This window comes from Mixophyes fleayi, chromosome 1, assembly GCF_038048845.1.
Source record: "Mixophyes fleayi isolate aMixFle1 chromosome 1, aMixFle1.hap1, whole genome shotgun sequence".
Classification (NCBI taxonomy): Eukaryota; Metazoa; Chordata; class Amphibia; order Anura; family Limnodynastidae; genus Mixophyes; species Mixophyes fleayi.
This window is the reverse complement of record NC_134402.1, coordinates 410612139-410627412: the sequence shown is the minus strand read 5'-3', so window position 1 is coordinate 410627412 and position 15274 is coordinate 410612139. Positions and strand designations below refer to the sequence as shown.

Genomic DNA, 15274 nt, shown 5'->3' with positions numbered 1-15274 from the left:
ACGTTCCATCCAAGTACCTGCAGACCTATCTACTTGTCTACAGAGCTGACGCTCCATCCAAGTACCTGCATATCTTCCTACTTGTTTACAGAGCTGACGCTCCAACCAAGTACCTGCAGTTCTATGTACTTGTCTACAGAGCTGACGCTCCATCCAAGTACCTGCATATCTTTCTACTTGTCTACAGAGCTGAGGCTCCAGCAAAGTACCTGCATATCATTCTGCTTGTCTACAGAGCTGATGCTCCATCCAAGTACCTGCATATCTATCTATTTGTCTACGGAGCTGATGCTCCATCGGCTGTTCCGGTATTTCATCTATTCTTCACCGCTGCTGACTGTTCCTTATCTCCTGACTTCCCCAAAGGGTCTCACTCAGTACTCTAGCAGGGGCCTCGACCTGCGAGCCAGACGCAGCTAAGACCAAACTGCTTTGTGGCGGTTCCTGGTGAACACCGTCTCCTCGTTAGACTCCGCACCCTGCTTGAGTAGCGCTAAACTGTACGAACCCTAGGATTCACATCGTAAAGCCAAAATTTGTGGGAAATGTCTTTTTTTACCCAAGGCAATGGCAAATGATGGAGGATATTTGAAAATTGCTTCTCCCCTTTTATGTAACCAAATTTGTTAGCAGGGATTATTGTGACATTTCTGCCATTTTACCTACTAGTTTGCTGTAAGGGCATTATCAAGCTATACACAGCAGTACGTGTGCTTGTGGTGAGTGGACAACCGATGATGATGGTCATTTAAAAACATTTCCACAAATACTTGAGTCATTTATACAGCAAGAGAATGAAATGTGTGAGAGAAAATATGTGTTAGTGTGTTCACAACAATCTCATGATGGTGGTAATAAATGTATTAATAAAATCCAGGAAACTCTCAGCAAATCTCCCTACCAGGGAAAGAGAAAATCTATTCACACCATTCCAAAATAAACTATTTTAATGTGAATGATGCAGAAGCTTTTGAACAAGAGGATAAGCAGTCACCAAATTCTGCAATTTTTAGACAGAAAATGGTGGAAACAAACTTGAATTGTCCAATAGTACTTCCATCTGATTGTAATCCACAGTAATATTGGCAGAAGACGCTTCAACAGAAGCCACAATTATCCAAATGTGTCAATGAATCACTGCCCATGTTCTTGTATATGTCAGGCACCGTCCCCACTCACCTTCTTTGCCACAGGGACAGATGACTTCTGTGCCAGCAGTACACAGCGGTGCCTAGCAACGGGACGCGACTTCTAGGTTCTGTCATCTGGATTGTGATTCTGGACTTCCTACCAGCAGTCAGCGACGTCACTTACTGCCGGATTTGTAATTAGACTGTCTATTTATGGCAGAATCTGGCCCATATCTGTCTTCTGGTCTTGGTTCCTGTGTGCCTTGTATTCCACTGGTTGTGTGCAGTATTGGATATTGTGGTTCTGACCTCGGCTACCCTGACTACTCTTGTGAACATCTCTTGTTACTACTTTGCTCGCTCTGGTACTGACCTGGCTCATTCACTCCGCTTTATTAGTGGCTCCAGATATCTCACTAGCGACTGGCTCTGAGGTCCATGACTTGCATGTCCCACACAGCTAAGATCCAATCTCCTTGCGGGGATCCCTGGTGAACACCGGAGGCATGTTAGACTCTGTGTATCCATGTCAAGTAGCGTCAACTTCTGGCAGCTAATACATCCTTTTTCCCCAGTGGTTCGTGACAGAATACTCTTGCCTACACAACATGGACACCGCTGGAAATTCGTCACCTTTTGACTTGCTCCAGCATTTAGCGATACAAGTGGATCAGCAAGAATCAAACCAGACTCAGCTCCTTCAGTGTCTGCTAGGGTTGGCAACTTGCTTAGATACCAATCAAGCCTCTCTGACCCCCCAGTACAGGTCCCTCCTTCGTCTGCACCAGCTGTGGTGGTTCCTTCATATTCCAATTTGCACATCTTTACTCTGGACAAATTTGATGGAGACCAAAAAATATGTTGGGGATTTCTCAACCACTGCACAATCCAGTTTCAGCTCTCCCCAGAGAATTTCTCGTCTGAATCACCAAGGTTGCATACATGATCTCCTCGCTGTCTGGCCAGGCTCTTTCTTGGGCATGGCCTCTATGGGAATGCAATGATGCTATTCTGCCCAATTTCATAGTGTTTATTAAAGCTTTCAGGAAGAACTTTGACAAGCCTGGCAGAGTTTCATCAGCCGCCCAGTTTTATTAAGCTCTGACAGGGATCCATGTCAGTGGGTCAATATACAGAAAATTCCTCACACTCACCTCTGAAATCTGGCGGAATAAAGAAGTCTTAGTGATGGGCCGCATTAAGGATTAACTGGTTTCCAGGGAACTTTCTTCAGACCTTGATGAGTTAATCTCCCTCTGCATCGGATTGACATTCGCTTAAGGGAGCGGACCCAGGAGAGGGAATACTCCCGTCACTCATTTGCCCGACTGGCACTTAGATTCCAGAATACTCACGTAATCTCTGAGGAGCCCATGCAAGTGGGTCACACCCGCCTTTGACAGGAGGAGAGAGAGAGGACATTTAAGAACAATTGATGCCTCTATTGCACTGAACACGGCCACATTTTGGTGAATTGCCCAAAGAGACCAGGAAACGGTAAATCCTAACTGGAACTAGGGAGGACAAGTTGGGAGTTAAGAATCTGTCACCCTTTGTCAAAAATAGTTCCAGCTTTCTTATACCGGTTATGGTCCACTCACTGAGAGGTCCTATTTCTCTCTCTGCCTTTGTAGACTTTGGCTCTGCTGGTAATATTATTTCCGCCCTTATCCCCAAACCTTTGGAACATTCTCTGTTTCTGACTGTTGTGGATGGTAACTGAGTCTTCAACAGTACTGTCTCCATATATACCCTTACAGTAAGCCTTTAGATTGGTTCACTCCACTCAGAATGGATCAGCCACTAGTCCTGCCACAGGTTATTAACCGTATCACTCAAGGCTTGCCATGGCTACCCCCCATCCGCAGGGAGAGGTAAACTACCTGGTTGGTCCTGCCAGTAGCATATGCTTGTCTCAAAGATTAAGCCATGCACGTGTAAAGAGTCTACTTGAGGAGTCTTCTCTTCAATTAGACTGGCAGATGGTGCAGCAAGTTACTTTCTGGGGTCCTTTTTGTTCCAAGAACGGCTTCTGATCAGTTATTCTGGGACTTTTCAGATCTGTTTGCCAAACCAAGTCCTCCAGTTCTTCTCTGCCACCTGTTTATGCTTTATTCCATGTCTTCTGTAAGGTTGCTGGCAAATAATTCACCGTCCCTGGGTTTTCTCAATGCACTTAATTCCAGGGAAGACATTCCCTGTGGGTCTATCAACTCTCACTGCACAGACTTAAACCATATCTGAATACATTTCAGACAATCTCAAACACGGTTACATCCCCAAGTCTTCTTTTCTGGTAGGGGGTGCTTTCTTCTACGTTAAAAAGAAGGACAGATCATTCAGAGCCTGTTTAGATTACCATCGGCTCAACACCATAATTATAAAAAGACGCTACCCCTTGCCGCTCATCTCCGAACTTTGATTGCGTCTGTGGGGCCAACAATTTTTTACTAAACTATTATGAGGTGCTCATTAGAATACATCAGGGCGATGAATGGAAGACTGCCTCCAACACGTGTGACGGTCACTACGAATACCTGGTCATGCCTTTTGGTCTCAGTAATGCACCAGCAGTCTTCCAAGAATTTGTGAATGAGATTTTTTTGGGCTTTTGTACCACTGGATTTGAATTCCCACTGCAACTGGGTGATTGAGGTTCTTAGTCGTCTCCAGAAATCTATCTTTCAGCAAGTTCTATAGTTATATAGTATTCGGACAGAGGCTGCAGATAGATACAGAAAAAGTGGCTTCAGTCGTCAATTGGCCTCAAACTTCAGGTCTTAAATTTATTCATTGATTTATGGGACTTGCTAACTACAACCATCAGTTTATGAAGGAATTTTCAACAGTTATAACACATATCGAAGCTCTTACCTATAAAGTGGCTCCTCACAAAAACTGGCCACAAGAGGCAATCTCTGTATTCCAAGCCTTAAAAAAAAAGCTTTTTCCTTTGCACCAGTTCTCTCTCAATTCAGACATCACTCAGCCATTCTTTGTAGAAATTGATCCCTCCACTATGGGAGTTGGTGCGGTTCTGTTTTAAAAGGATAGCATGGGGAAATTTGACCCCAGTGGGTATTTCTCAAAAAAGTTCTCGCTTCGGAGAACTACGAAATAGTGGATAAGGAACTGGTAGCACTTAAGGCAGCGCTTGAGGAATGGTGACCTTGAGGAGGCTGCTCGCACTATCACAGTATTCACCAGCCATACGAACTTAATCTACCTCCAAAGAGCTCACCCCTAGGCAGGCAAGATAATCTCTATTCTTTACATGTTTTAATCTTATCCCAACCTACAGAGTGAATTAGAGAGCTTACTCTCTCTCATTCCTTGGTACTTCGGATCTTCAGACCACTCCAACCCCTAATCCAATTCTGGATCCAGCTAGCATCCTAGTACTAATCGGTACCTCTCCCAAAGATCTGCCAGTTGGACGCTCCTTTCTGTATCCCAAATTCAATCCTAAAGTGCTTATTTGGCTTGATATTAGCAGGACATTAAGGAGTTAAGAGACCTTCTCTCTGGTTTCTAGGTACTATTAGTGGCCCACTGTCCTTCAAGACATCGAATGATATATCTAAGCCTATTACCTATTCCCAACAAACCATGATTCGGCATCTCCATCGACTTCATTACTGATCTGCCCAATAGTAAAGGCTTTAACACTATAAGGGAAATGGTGGACTGTTTCTCCAAAACAGCCTATTTTGTAGCACAAAAAGGACTTCCTTCCGCAACCACCTTAGCAACCCTTTTATATTAAGATGATCTTCAACATTCATGACTGTCCTGGGGAGATCATTTTGGACCCAAGTGTGCAGTTCATTCGGATATCATCCTCAGATGAACAGGGAGACAGAAATGGTGAATCAGAACCTAGAGGTATTCCTGAGATTTTACACTTCTGAAAATCAAGATGACTGGAGTGACTTGCATGCATGGGCACAATTTGCCCACAATAACAATCTTCATCCTCTGGTTCCACTACCTTCCTCATTGTCTTTAGTACAGATCCTGTATTACCTGAATTCTCCTCTGTGAGGAACTCTACTGTACCAGCGGTGGAATCCTTGGTCTGTGATTTCTGCTGTATCTGGTCCCAAACCAAGAAAAGTTTGTTGTAGACCTCCCTTCGTTACAGTACAGTACCAGTACTGCAAAAAGTTGACAGGTTTGGTTGTCCATGAATAATCTAAGACTTTGGGTACTCACCATGAAATTGGCACCTCGTTATAGTGGACCTTTTTCATATATTACAAGTAATCAATCTACTAACTTTCAAACTGGAGTTAACTTATTTACTTAGAGCCCACATTGTATTCCACATTCCCTTGTTAAAATCTCTGGTTCTAAAGGGTAAACTTCAGTATCTAGTTGACTAGAATGGCTATGGCCCAGAAGAAAGGTCTTAGGTCCATTGAGACAAGGTTCATACCCCACATATCTTGGCCAAGCTCAAGTACAATAGTCGGATAATAGTCTTTGCCGATCTTAATGTATCTTTAAGAGAAGGGTGTGAGGGGGTTGTTTATTGTCAGGTACTATCCCCACTTCCAACAAATGATCAGGCAGGCCAGGGACTACTACACAGGAAGGTCAAGCAGAAGAGAGTCAGAATCCAGGGAAGGTCAGACGAGCCGGGGACTGGTACACTGGACAATCAAGAAGTATAGAATCGGAATCCACAAAATGGTTACAAAACTAGCCAAGGTCAGTATACTAGGAATCAGCCAAAGGTAAGTAATATAAAGCCAGACAAACTAGAGAAAACCCTGTTGCTCTGACACTGCTACAGTGTGAGAGCAGGTTTAAATAGATTAGTGAGTTTGAAAGGTCAACTAGAAGCGTTACATCAGGCGAAAAAAACTGAAAATACAACTGTTACAGACGGTGCTATCATAGGACAAAGCACTGGAAAATATTTCTTGTGTAGCAACATTTTTGGGCAGCTCCCTGGCATGGGGCTGAGGGTGGGGTGTCCCATTGCCCTCCACCACACACACAGTAGCTCTGTCCACAGCGAGTGACAGCTAGGAAGGTTGACTGTAGTTCATTGCAAATGGGAACAGTTTTGTAGTACTTTTTCATACTGTAAATCCCTTATTTTATCAGGACATAATAATGAAAGCTAGCAAAACAATTTATGCAGGATTGGGGTTTTTAATTTCATTTCAGTAGACCTTCAATGCATTATTTAATAGCTTTTGACTTTAATACATTCAGAGGGACAGGATCACACCCGAAATAATTTGGCAATTCTACAAAATTGCTAAACTAACTAACTATTTGCAAAAATAGGTCTTAATAAACAAGTTGATTAAAGCATTAAAGCTCATATACCCCTTTCCCATTACCTGTTTCAAATATCTATGTCTGAGCTACTGCCCTACAACCTTATAATGTTTTATATACAGTATTTGACTGCGGTGTAGCACCTTGTACAATGTATTGAAAGTAATAAGGCTTGTTACCACTCCATCGCTATATGTAATACTATATAAAAACATTTATGGATGTTCTCTTATGGAATAAAACAAATTTGACCTAATCTAATTTTTTAACAATGCTTTTAAACCACCAAACTATACTACAGGGACAAATGAACCCTTAGATAGAGGCAAAGGCCATGATTCAAGTCCAACCGCAACTTGCGCGCAACTTACAGTTCAATAAATTGGATGGACCGTACTTCTGTCCACATTCAAGCGCGGATCTCGATACGTGTTTGACTCTGAATCTGGGTGTAAGTACGCTCTGCCTAATTGTTACTGGCTGTATGTTAGCAGACAAAACATAGGGCAGGAAACGCATATTCATAATACTTTAATCATTAATAACAGTATTATATTATAGCCTCTTACTTGCATACACATGTTCTGTGCTATCTAGCGGCACAAAAACGTGTAGTATGCTTTTTTTTCTTTTTTTGAGAATAACTCCCTATAAACAGAATTCACATTTTGTTTCTTTTAAATTACTTAATTTGAGGCCTCTACAAAAACATACAGTATAAAAGCCATTGCATTTAGAAATAAATTACTTTGTGTACAATTAGGAGAGATGTTAATATTCCAGCTGCTGTAATATATTTGACATCATTTTACGATCTATCAATTTCATTTTAGGCATGAAGACAACACACCTGCAGCAATGCATTCAGCAGTGCATCACACTGTTACAATGTATTGGTCTTAGGATCACAAGTGTATACAAACATTTAATAGCAACTGTGTGTTGTTTTACAGATACTATCATCAAAGGCTGGGAATCACTCACAGGCAAAGTATAAGGCTCGCTAGAAAGACTCTGACACTGGTTTTAGTCTGTAATACATCTCAGTGTTGATACTTTATGGAATGTACATCAGTTGGCCAAGCAGATGTGTTAAGCTATGAAACCCAAACTACAGTATCTAATAAATAACAGGATCAGATTGTGCAGTAAGTCAACAATAAGGGAGATTTGGACTTAGCAATGGTTTGTCAGGACTCGTATATGTACTAATGTTGGCAAAGACAAAGACTTTCACAGACACAAATCCATTTTCTGTAAACAGAACACCAAAGCCTTATTATGCCTCAGGGTATAAAAGCAAAAATAAAAAACCCGAAGGATAAAAATAATACAGAACAAAGCCAAACATATAGAGCACTGTATTCTGTATATAGTAAAACATGCTTCTTCTACTTCTTCTTCTTCTTCAGCAGTTTGATAACGCAGAAAACAAATCAGAGGATGATAAGCAAGTTCCCTCTGTTGCCGCAGGAATAATGCACTTTGTTGCCCCTGGTAGAGCCTTTTGGTTAGAGCAGGACAAGCACAAGGGACACTTCTCAGAGCCACCTGGAATAGCTCTCTGCTGTTTTTACCAATGAAAATCTTAAGCTAATTGCCTAATATATGTCATGTAGACCATTATTTTCTCATGCAGAGATTATAAAACCTATCATCAGAGCTGGTGGACAATGGAACACGAGTCCTTATCCATGGAAAGCTGATTTAGTGCTCAGCCAACAGCTCCAGCGGCTTATGTGTAAATCCTCTATCTGTACTTGATGCCAGTCCCTGAGCAGCTAGACTGTCTGTCCATAGGTCTCCATATGTGTTACCATACACACAACATCAGAAACTGAAAACATAGAAATCCTGAATGTCTGACTGTGCTGTTCTAAAGGTGATATCCACGTGTTTAATAACTGCAGATGTTAGAGGTGCAGAGAACTGTACATTGTACTGACAGAGGACACATAGAGGATAAGGAAGACGCCACCTGAAATTCAATCTTTGATGAGGGGTAAATTGAGAGGCCAGAGCTGCATAGCTACCAGCATATCTACATTGAGGCATATCAGGAATGCAGATTTATTGGTCTACAATACACTTGCCAAAATATAAACTAATAAATACATCCATATGAAACTGGTTGCTCATACCGCCATTGCTAAATACTTTACTAAAACTCTATACATATTTTATTTATTAGGTAAATGTCAAAGTAAAACTTATAAATTATCTTCATTTATGGTTTTCTCTAAAACTATACATCAAAGGAGATGGACAGCTTGATAAAATAATCTAAATTAATTTCTTTATATGTTTACCATTAAAAACAGCAAAAAGAGCTGCCTCTGTCGCTCAATTACCAGATTATAGCACCACTAAACCCCATTATTTCAGGTAGGAGTTATGAAGGTTAAATACATCAGCTCAGTGTTACATTTCACTGCAGCTCTATTATCTAGATTGTTAAATCCCGGCACCATTACAGACAGTGTCCTGATGGGAGGTGTCACAGGCCCTGTTCCCGTGTATGATCCCACCAATCCACACTGAGCATTTCTAAAAGCAAGTCTGGCTGAGCTGTCAGTCATTGCCTGCCTGTTTAGAGAAGCTCCTCCCCGGTAACACGGCAACCTGCTGCAGAGCAGGGACAGAGATCACAATGGGCAGATTTAGTAATGTATAAAGTCCTCAGTGATTTTATGTATATTCTTCAGCTTGGCAATACACAGCCTTTGATATATATGCATTTACATGATCTTTAGCGCTAACTCTTTGTAGTTGAATCAGATGTCTTGAGCCATGCCCAGCTACCCCTGAGCCACCTCTGAAGCATCACATAGGATGGTGCCACTGCGAATATCAGATGGAGTTATCCAGAAGTGGGCGGCCAATTTAAATATTTCTCACCATGTTTTGGACAATCTTTCTTGTCTTGGAGATTGTAATCCTACCTAAAATTGTCTTGATCCATGACCATAATTATGTCAAAATGTCAACATTCTATCTGTTTGGATTTGTGTATTATCTTTATGTGTCTTTTGTGTCTATGAAGTGTGGAAGGTTGATAAATGCTTCTATTCCCTGAACAGCGCATCTGATATTAACTGCATTTTACTGGAGTTTGAAGCATATGGGTCGGATAAAGACCTGCACACAATTCGGTACCCTTAAAGCTGGGATGCAGACTTATATTTTTAATCAAAATAGGAACTTACACTAAAAGCTTTCACTTTGCGAGATACACATGTATATGCAGTGTTAAGGGCAAGCGTCGGACACAATTGTCTTTTGGTTAGTGCTATTTGCTGGCTTTAAATACTGACTTCATATGAGTCTGTTCACAAGGTGCCAGTTACATACACTGTGTATGTATATATGTGTATATATATATATATATATATATATGTATATATATAATTGGCACCCTGTGAACTGCCTAGAGGTGGGTGTTTAAAATCAGAACATAGCATATTCATATTGTGACAATTATATGGTATGTTAGGAGCTAACTTTTTAAAATGATTGGGTGATTGGGGGTGCTCATGTTACCACCCCCACCCCCCAATATTGATAGATAACGGCATGCATAGACAGCTCATAGGCCGAGGCAGCACAAATTTTGAGTGTACGCAAGTGCTCTCATCACCCACCGAGCTGTTTCCTATGAATAGTATATACACTAGATTGTAGTTACCAAAATCATATTTTAAGAGGTGGAAGAGAACCGAATCCCATTGATAACAGATTTGATCCCCATGAATGGCTGGAGTCCTAATTTGCATATTGAAGTTAAGCATGGAATAATTAATGAACTACATGGTAAAATCTTGTCTGTAATTGCTGCTCCTGGAAGCACTATCTTTGCTTCCTGAAATCTCAGGGAAATCACAATTCAAATTTGGTCACCAAATAGTAATATTTATCCAATGTTTCTCCTTATTTGATTGTAATGTATTATGCAGATGCAGTGTATAAATATATATGTTTCCAGTTACAGTAGTCTCCATGCATCTCTTCCTAAAGGCCATGCAGAACATATCAGGAAGAGGAACATGAAGACCACACACGATGGAAGGCTATATCACGGGCTGTCATCCCTTCGCAACGCCTTTTCAAGCTGTCAATTTCAAGTTTTCAAGAGGTTCCTGGCGATTTAAATAGCACTGGCGAGCCAAAAATGTCCCTTTAAAGTTCCACTAACACTAGGAAAATATTTTGTCTCACCCTCCTCCCCTAGTTTTTGGATGAGGCTGTGAGAGAAATGGAGGAGCCCTGGGACAAACAGATAAAGCATTGAGGACTTATTTTTACAGTATTTTGGAAGCATTCCGACTAGGAAAAGCAATAGGTTTCCTTATCTGTTTTACAGTTTATTTTAACCCAGAGAGAATTATGAGATTCTTTTCTGAGCCAACACAATGTCAGGTCATTAGGTGCCTTGTTGTCTGTTTTAAAATGATGTACCCTAGGCTCTGTTAAATAAAATACAAGAAAAATTAGCCCTAAGCTGAAGTAAAAGTAAAGGACAAAACATAATATAAACAATACATTATAAACCATACTATAATATGTATGGAAACAGTTGATCATACATCTATAAACAAAGAGCACAGAACCTCATGATACAATCTGCCTATATTGATTCCTCACCCCTAAGATGAAAAACAACATTTTAAATTTACATAAAAATGACAACAATCACCATAAAAATACTGAAGTACAAAAAAGCAGCAGAAGGAAAGTTGTTTATAGCGTCTGTGTGGTCAATAAACAGATGCACAATGTGCCTGTAATATATACTCACTAAGCACCTCACTAGGAATAGCACTGCAGTCACATAATCTACTACACTTGTTTCCTACTCGACCCAGCTCTGTCTTGTATTACTTACAGTATATTCATATTAATCTTCTTGTATACTCTACCAAGTCTCAGGAAACAGTAACTGTAGCTAAATAAATGAATCATCTAATTGCATTTGTGATAGGACATATTTTGTGTCAATGACTACATGACCTGTAGTGAAACCTTAAACATCCAGAATGCTCCTTAAGTACATATCACCCCTGCTTTAGGCACTGGTAGGTCTCGTGCGCCGTTATCTCCCGCTTAGCGGATCCCAAGGCAAAAAGTGCCCCAGCGCCTTTCAGTGCAGTGATTGTAGTCTCAAACCTCTTTGGGTGGCCTCTTGAGATGGCGCTAACAGAACAGGTATCGGTGGCGATATTTAACCTCAATGGTGATAATGGCGGTAGACTTTTGTAGCGAGCAGCTGCATCAGCTTTTTAGGATTTTTGTTGTAATAATATAAAAGTGTTTTTATGTTTTTTTCTTTATTGTAATCCATCCATTTGCGTTTGAAATCTACTGTCCCTGAATGATTTCACCACCAAAAGTGTGATGAGCAGATTTAGGCCATAATAATCCTTTTCAAACGTTCAAAAATAATTGATTTAGGACTTTTAGCGCTTGCCAAATGCTATTGAAGAGAATGTGTCATCAGGGTCTACACTGGTTTTCATTTACTTATTACAATGTGCCATGTAAGCTAAAAAATCCCTACAAAACAAAAAGTCCCCTTTGGAGTAGGAGAGAGTATTTTATAGATCACTCTGCCTATGCGCTCCCCTTGGCCAGATTCCTGGATATCTCCTAGCCGCCTTATTTCATCAGCTCAGCTATTTAAACCTGCTCAGTGAACAGGCCTGTTCCAGAGTATTAGAGTCATAACCTTTACTCCAGCGTTCCTGTACATCTTGTGGCTAATCTCTGTGAATTCTGACCGTTCCTGACCTCTCTTCTGCCTGTCGTTTGGTTCTGCTTATGCTCCTTATTGTTACTAACCCGGCTTGTTCTGACACTCCTTCCATTTTCTGGTTTTGCGTTGTTGGATCTGGTTTTGAATTCCATAAGTATCTCCCACCCAATGAGAACCAGCGCCATTGCTCACACAGAAACAGGGGTAGTAGTGTTCTTGTCACTCTCCATTCTCCGGTGACATTGCTCACTGCCATTGCTCAAACAGAAACAGGGGTAGCAGTATTCTTGTCACTCTCCATCCTCCAGTGCCATTGCTCACACAGAAACAGGGGTAGCAGTATTCTTGTCACTCTCCATCCTCCAGTGCCATTGCTCACACAGAAACATGGATAGCAGTGTTCTTGTCACTCTCCATTCTCCGGTGACATTGCTCAGTGCCATTGCTCACACAGAAACAAGGGTAGCAGTGTCCTTGTCACTCTCCAGTCTCCAGTGCCATTGCTCAGTGCCACTGCTCATACAGAAACGGGAGGGATAGCAGTGTTCTTGTCACTTCACAAAAATTTACTGGAAATTACTGGAAATTAATGTTACTGAGGTTAATAATAATGTAGGCAGACAAAAAAAGCCAAAACACATGAGGGCGGTTTTGCTAAAACCAAAACACGAAGTTAATCCAGATCCAAAACTAAAACACGGGGGTCAGTGTTTTTTTTCTAAGTCTTGAGTACTTCAAGCAAAGTTAAACCCTGGCATCTTCCTTGCGATACAGTATCTGAAGCAACTAGAGGCCACAGCATAAAACCACAAGCTTTAAAAATATTCTTACACAAATACAATTAGTAGTTCCCTCTATTTACCATATACATCATTTTATCTCTACAGGGCTTACTAGTATGACATTCCACTGAGCTATGTGCATGTGTTTGCTGGACCGCTGTGGCACATACCTGTCCTGAATACTGACTTGTCACTGGGTAAGCTGCAGCTTGTGGAGTTCACAGCCATAACCCAGACGCTGTATATTTTATCTGGCTCAAGGTCCTCCAAGATGCAGAAACTCTCCTTCACGGTGACCCTGTACTCCTCCAGCAGTCCTAGAGGAACAAGGTGATCCATAAATCTCACTGTTATAAGTATGGAATCCTATGTCATAAGTAAAAGGCTGGTATTCCACAGGTGACAGTATGAATGGTAAACATACAAACTTCCTTTGGTCAGGTTTTTATTTTTACAAAACACAATAAATATATTTTGTCATCCTGGAAAATGCAGCATTTGAAAAAAATAAAAAGACACTTTCCTTTTGTAGTGGTGTATGTTTATTGTGCATATATATTACATTTCTGTGTAATATGTCATATCTGATGTGTGCTTATGGGTTGGATCCGAGTGCAATGTTATAACACGTATGTGGAAATCAAATATATGCCACATTTTTTATTATTATTATTATTATTATCCTTTATTTGTTAGGTGCCACAAGGTTTCCGCGGCGCCGTACACAGTACAAAACAGTCGACTATACAGGGTGAAACAGTACAAAACAATAAACAAAAATACCAATACTTCAGAAACTCCAGGCAGGCTGATGCAAAAAACGGAGCAGAAGAACAGGTAGGGAGACATGAGGGAAGAGGGCCCTGCTCAAGTGAGCTTACATCCTAAGGGAGGGAGAACAGAACAGGCACAGGAGGAGCCAGAAAGGTAAGGGGGAGAGCGAGTTGAGAGCGAGTGGCGGGGTTATGTGGATGGTTGGTATGCTTTGAGGAAGAGATGGGTTTTCAGCGCACGTTTGAAGGAGCACAGAGTAGGAGAGAGGCGGATGGAACGAGGGAGTTCATTCCAGTAAAGGGGGGCAGCGCGGGAAAAGTCTTGGATTCTAGAGTGGGAAGAGGTGATAAGAGTTGAGGAGAGGCGTCGATCGTTGGCCGAGCGCAGGGAGCGGGCAGGAGTGTGAATGGAGAGGAGGCTAGAGATATAAGGGGCAGTAGAGTTGGAGAGAGCCTTGTAAGTGGTGGTGAGAAGTTTGGAAAGGATTCTGTAGGGGAAGGGGAGCCAGTGTAAGGCAAGGCAGAGAGGGGAGGCAGAGGAGGAGCGGCGTGAGAGGAAAATGAGTCTCGCGGCCACATTGAGTATAGAGCGGAGGGGGGAGAGATGGGAGTGGGGGAGGCCGGTGAGGAGGAGGTTGCAGTAATCCAGGCGGGAGATGATGAGTGCGTGGATGATAGTCTTAGTGGCATCCTGAGAGAGAAAGGGACGGATGCTGGCGATGTTGCGTAGTTTGAAGCGACAGGCTTGGGCAAGGGCATGAATATGGGGGGCAAAAGAGAGAGAGGAGTCGAGGGTGACACCCAGGCAGCGGAGTTGGGTGACAGAGGAGATGGTGGTGTTGCTGACGACAATAGAGAGGTCGTGGCGGGATGGGAGTCTGGACGGAGGAAAGACAATGAGTTCCGTCTTAGAGATATTGATTTTGAGAAAACGCTCGGACATCCAGGAGGAGATGGCGGAGAGGCAGTCAGATATACGAGAGAGGAGGGTAGAAGAAAGAGTTTAGGAGAAGAGGTGTAGAGTTGAATGTCGTCAGCATAAATGTGATATTGAAGACCGAAGGAGGAGATGAGAGCACCAAGGGAGGAAGTGTAGAGCGAGAAGAGAAGAGGGCCGAGGACGGAGCCCTGCGGGACTCCAACAGGGAGAGGGTAGGGGGAGGAGGAAGAGCCGGATGTGGATACAGAGAAGGAGCGGTTAGCAAGGTATGAGGTGAACCATGCGTGGACAGATCCGGAGAGGCCGAAAGAGAGAAGGGTTTGCAGCAGGAGGGGGTGGTCCACGGTGTCAAAGGCTGCTGAGAGGTCAAGGAGGATTAGTAGGGAGAAGTGACCCATGGATTTGGCCGATAGGAGGTCATTAGTAACCTTGGCCAGTGCAGTTTCGGTGGAGTGAAGAGGACGGTAGCCGGATTGGAGGGGGTCAAGGAGGGAAAAGACAGAGAGGTGCCTGGTTAGGTGGCTGCAGACAATCCGCTCAAGTAATTTGGAGGCAAAGGGGAGCAGTGAGATGGGGCGATAATTAGCGAGAGAGGTGGGGTCAAG

The 15274-nt window shown here is 42.2% G+C and overlaps 1 protein-coding gene across 1 annotated transcript in view; it reads right to left on the bottom strand.

The window, feature by feature from the left end:
- The window catches only part of CMYA5 (cardiomyopathy associated 5), a 64866-nt gene that overhangs the window by 19097 nt on the left and 30495 nt on the right, over window positions 1-15274 (bottom strand). The window contains exon 9 of the mRNA XM_075182379.1: window positions 13127-13273. Within this exon, the coding sequence (XP_075038480.1) occupies window positions 13127-13273 (147 nt within the window). The remainder of the gene's footprint in view (window positions 1-13126; window positions 13274-15274) is intronic.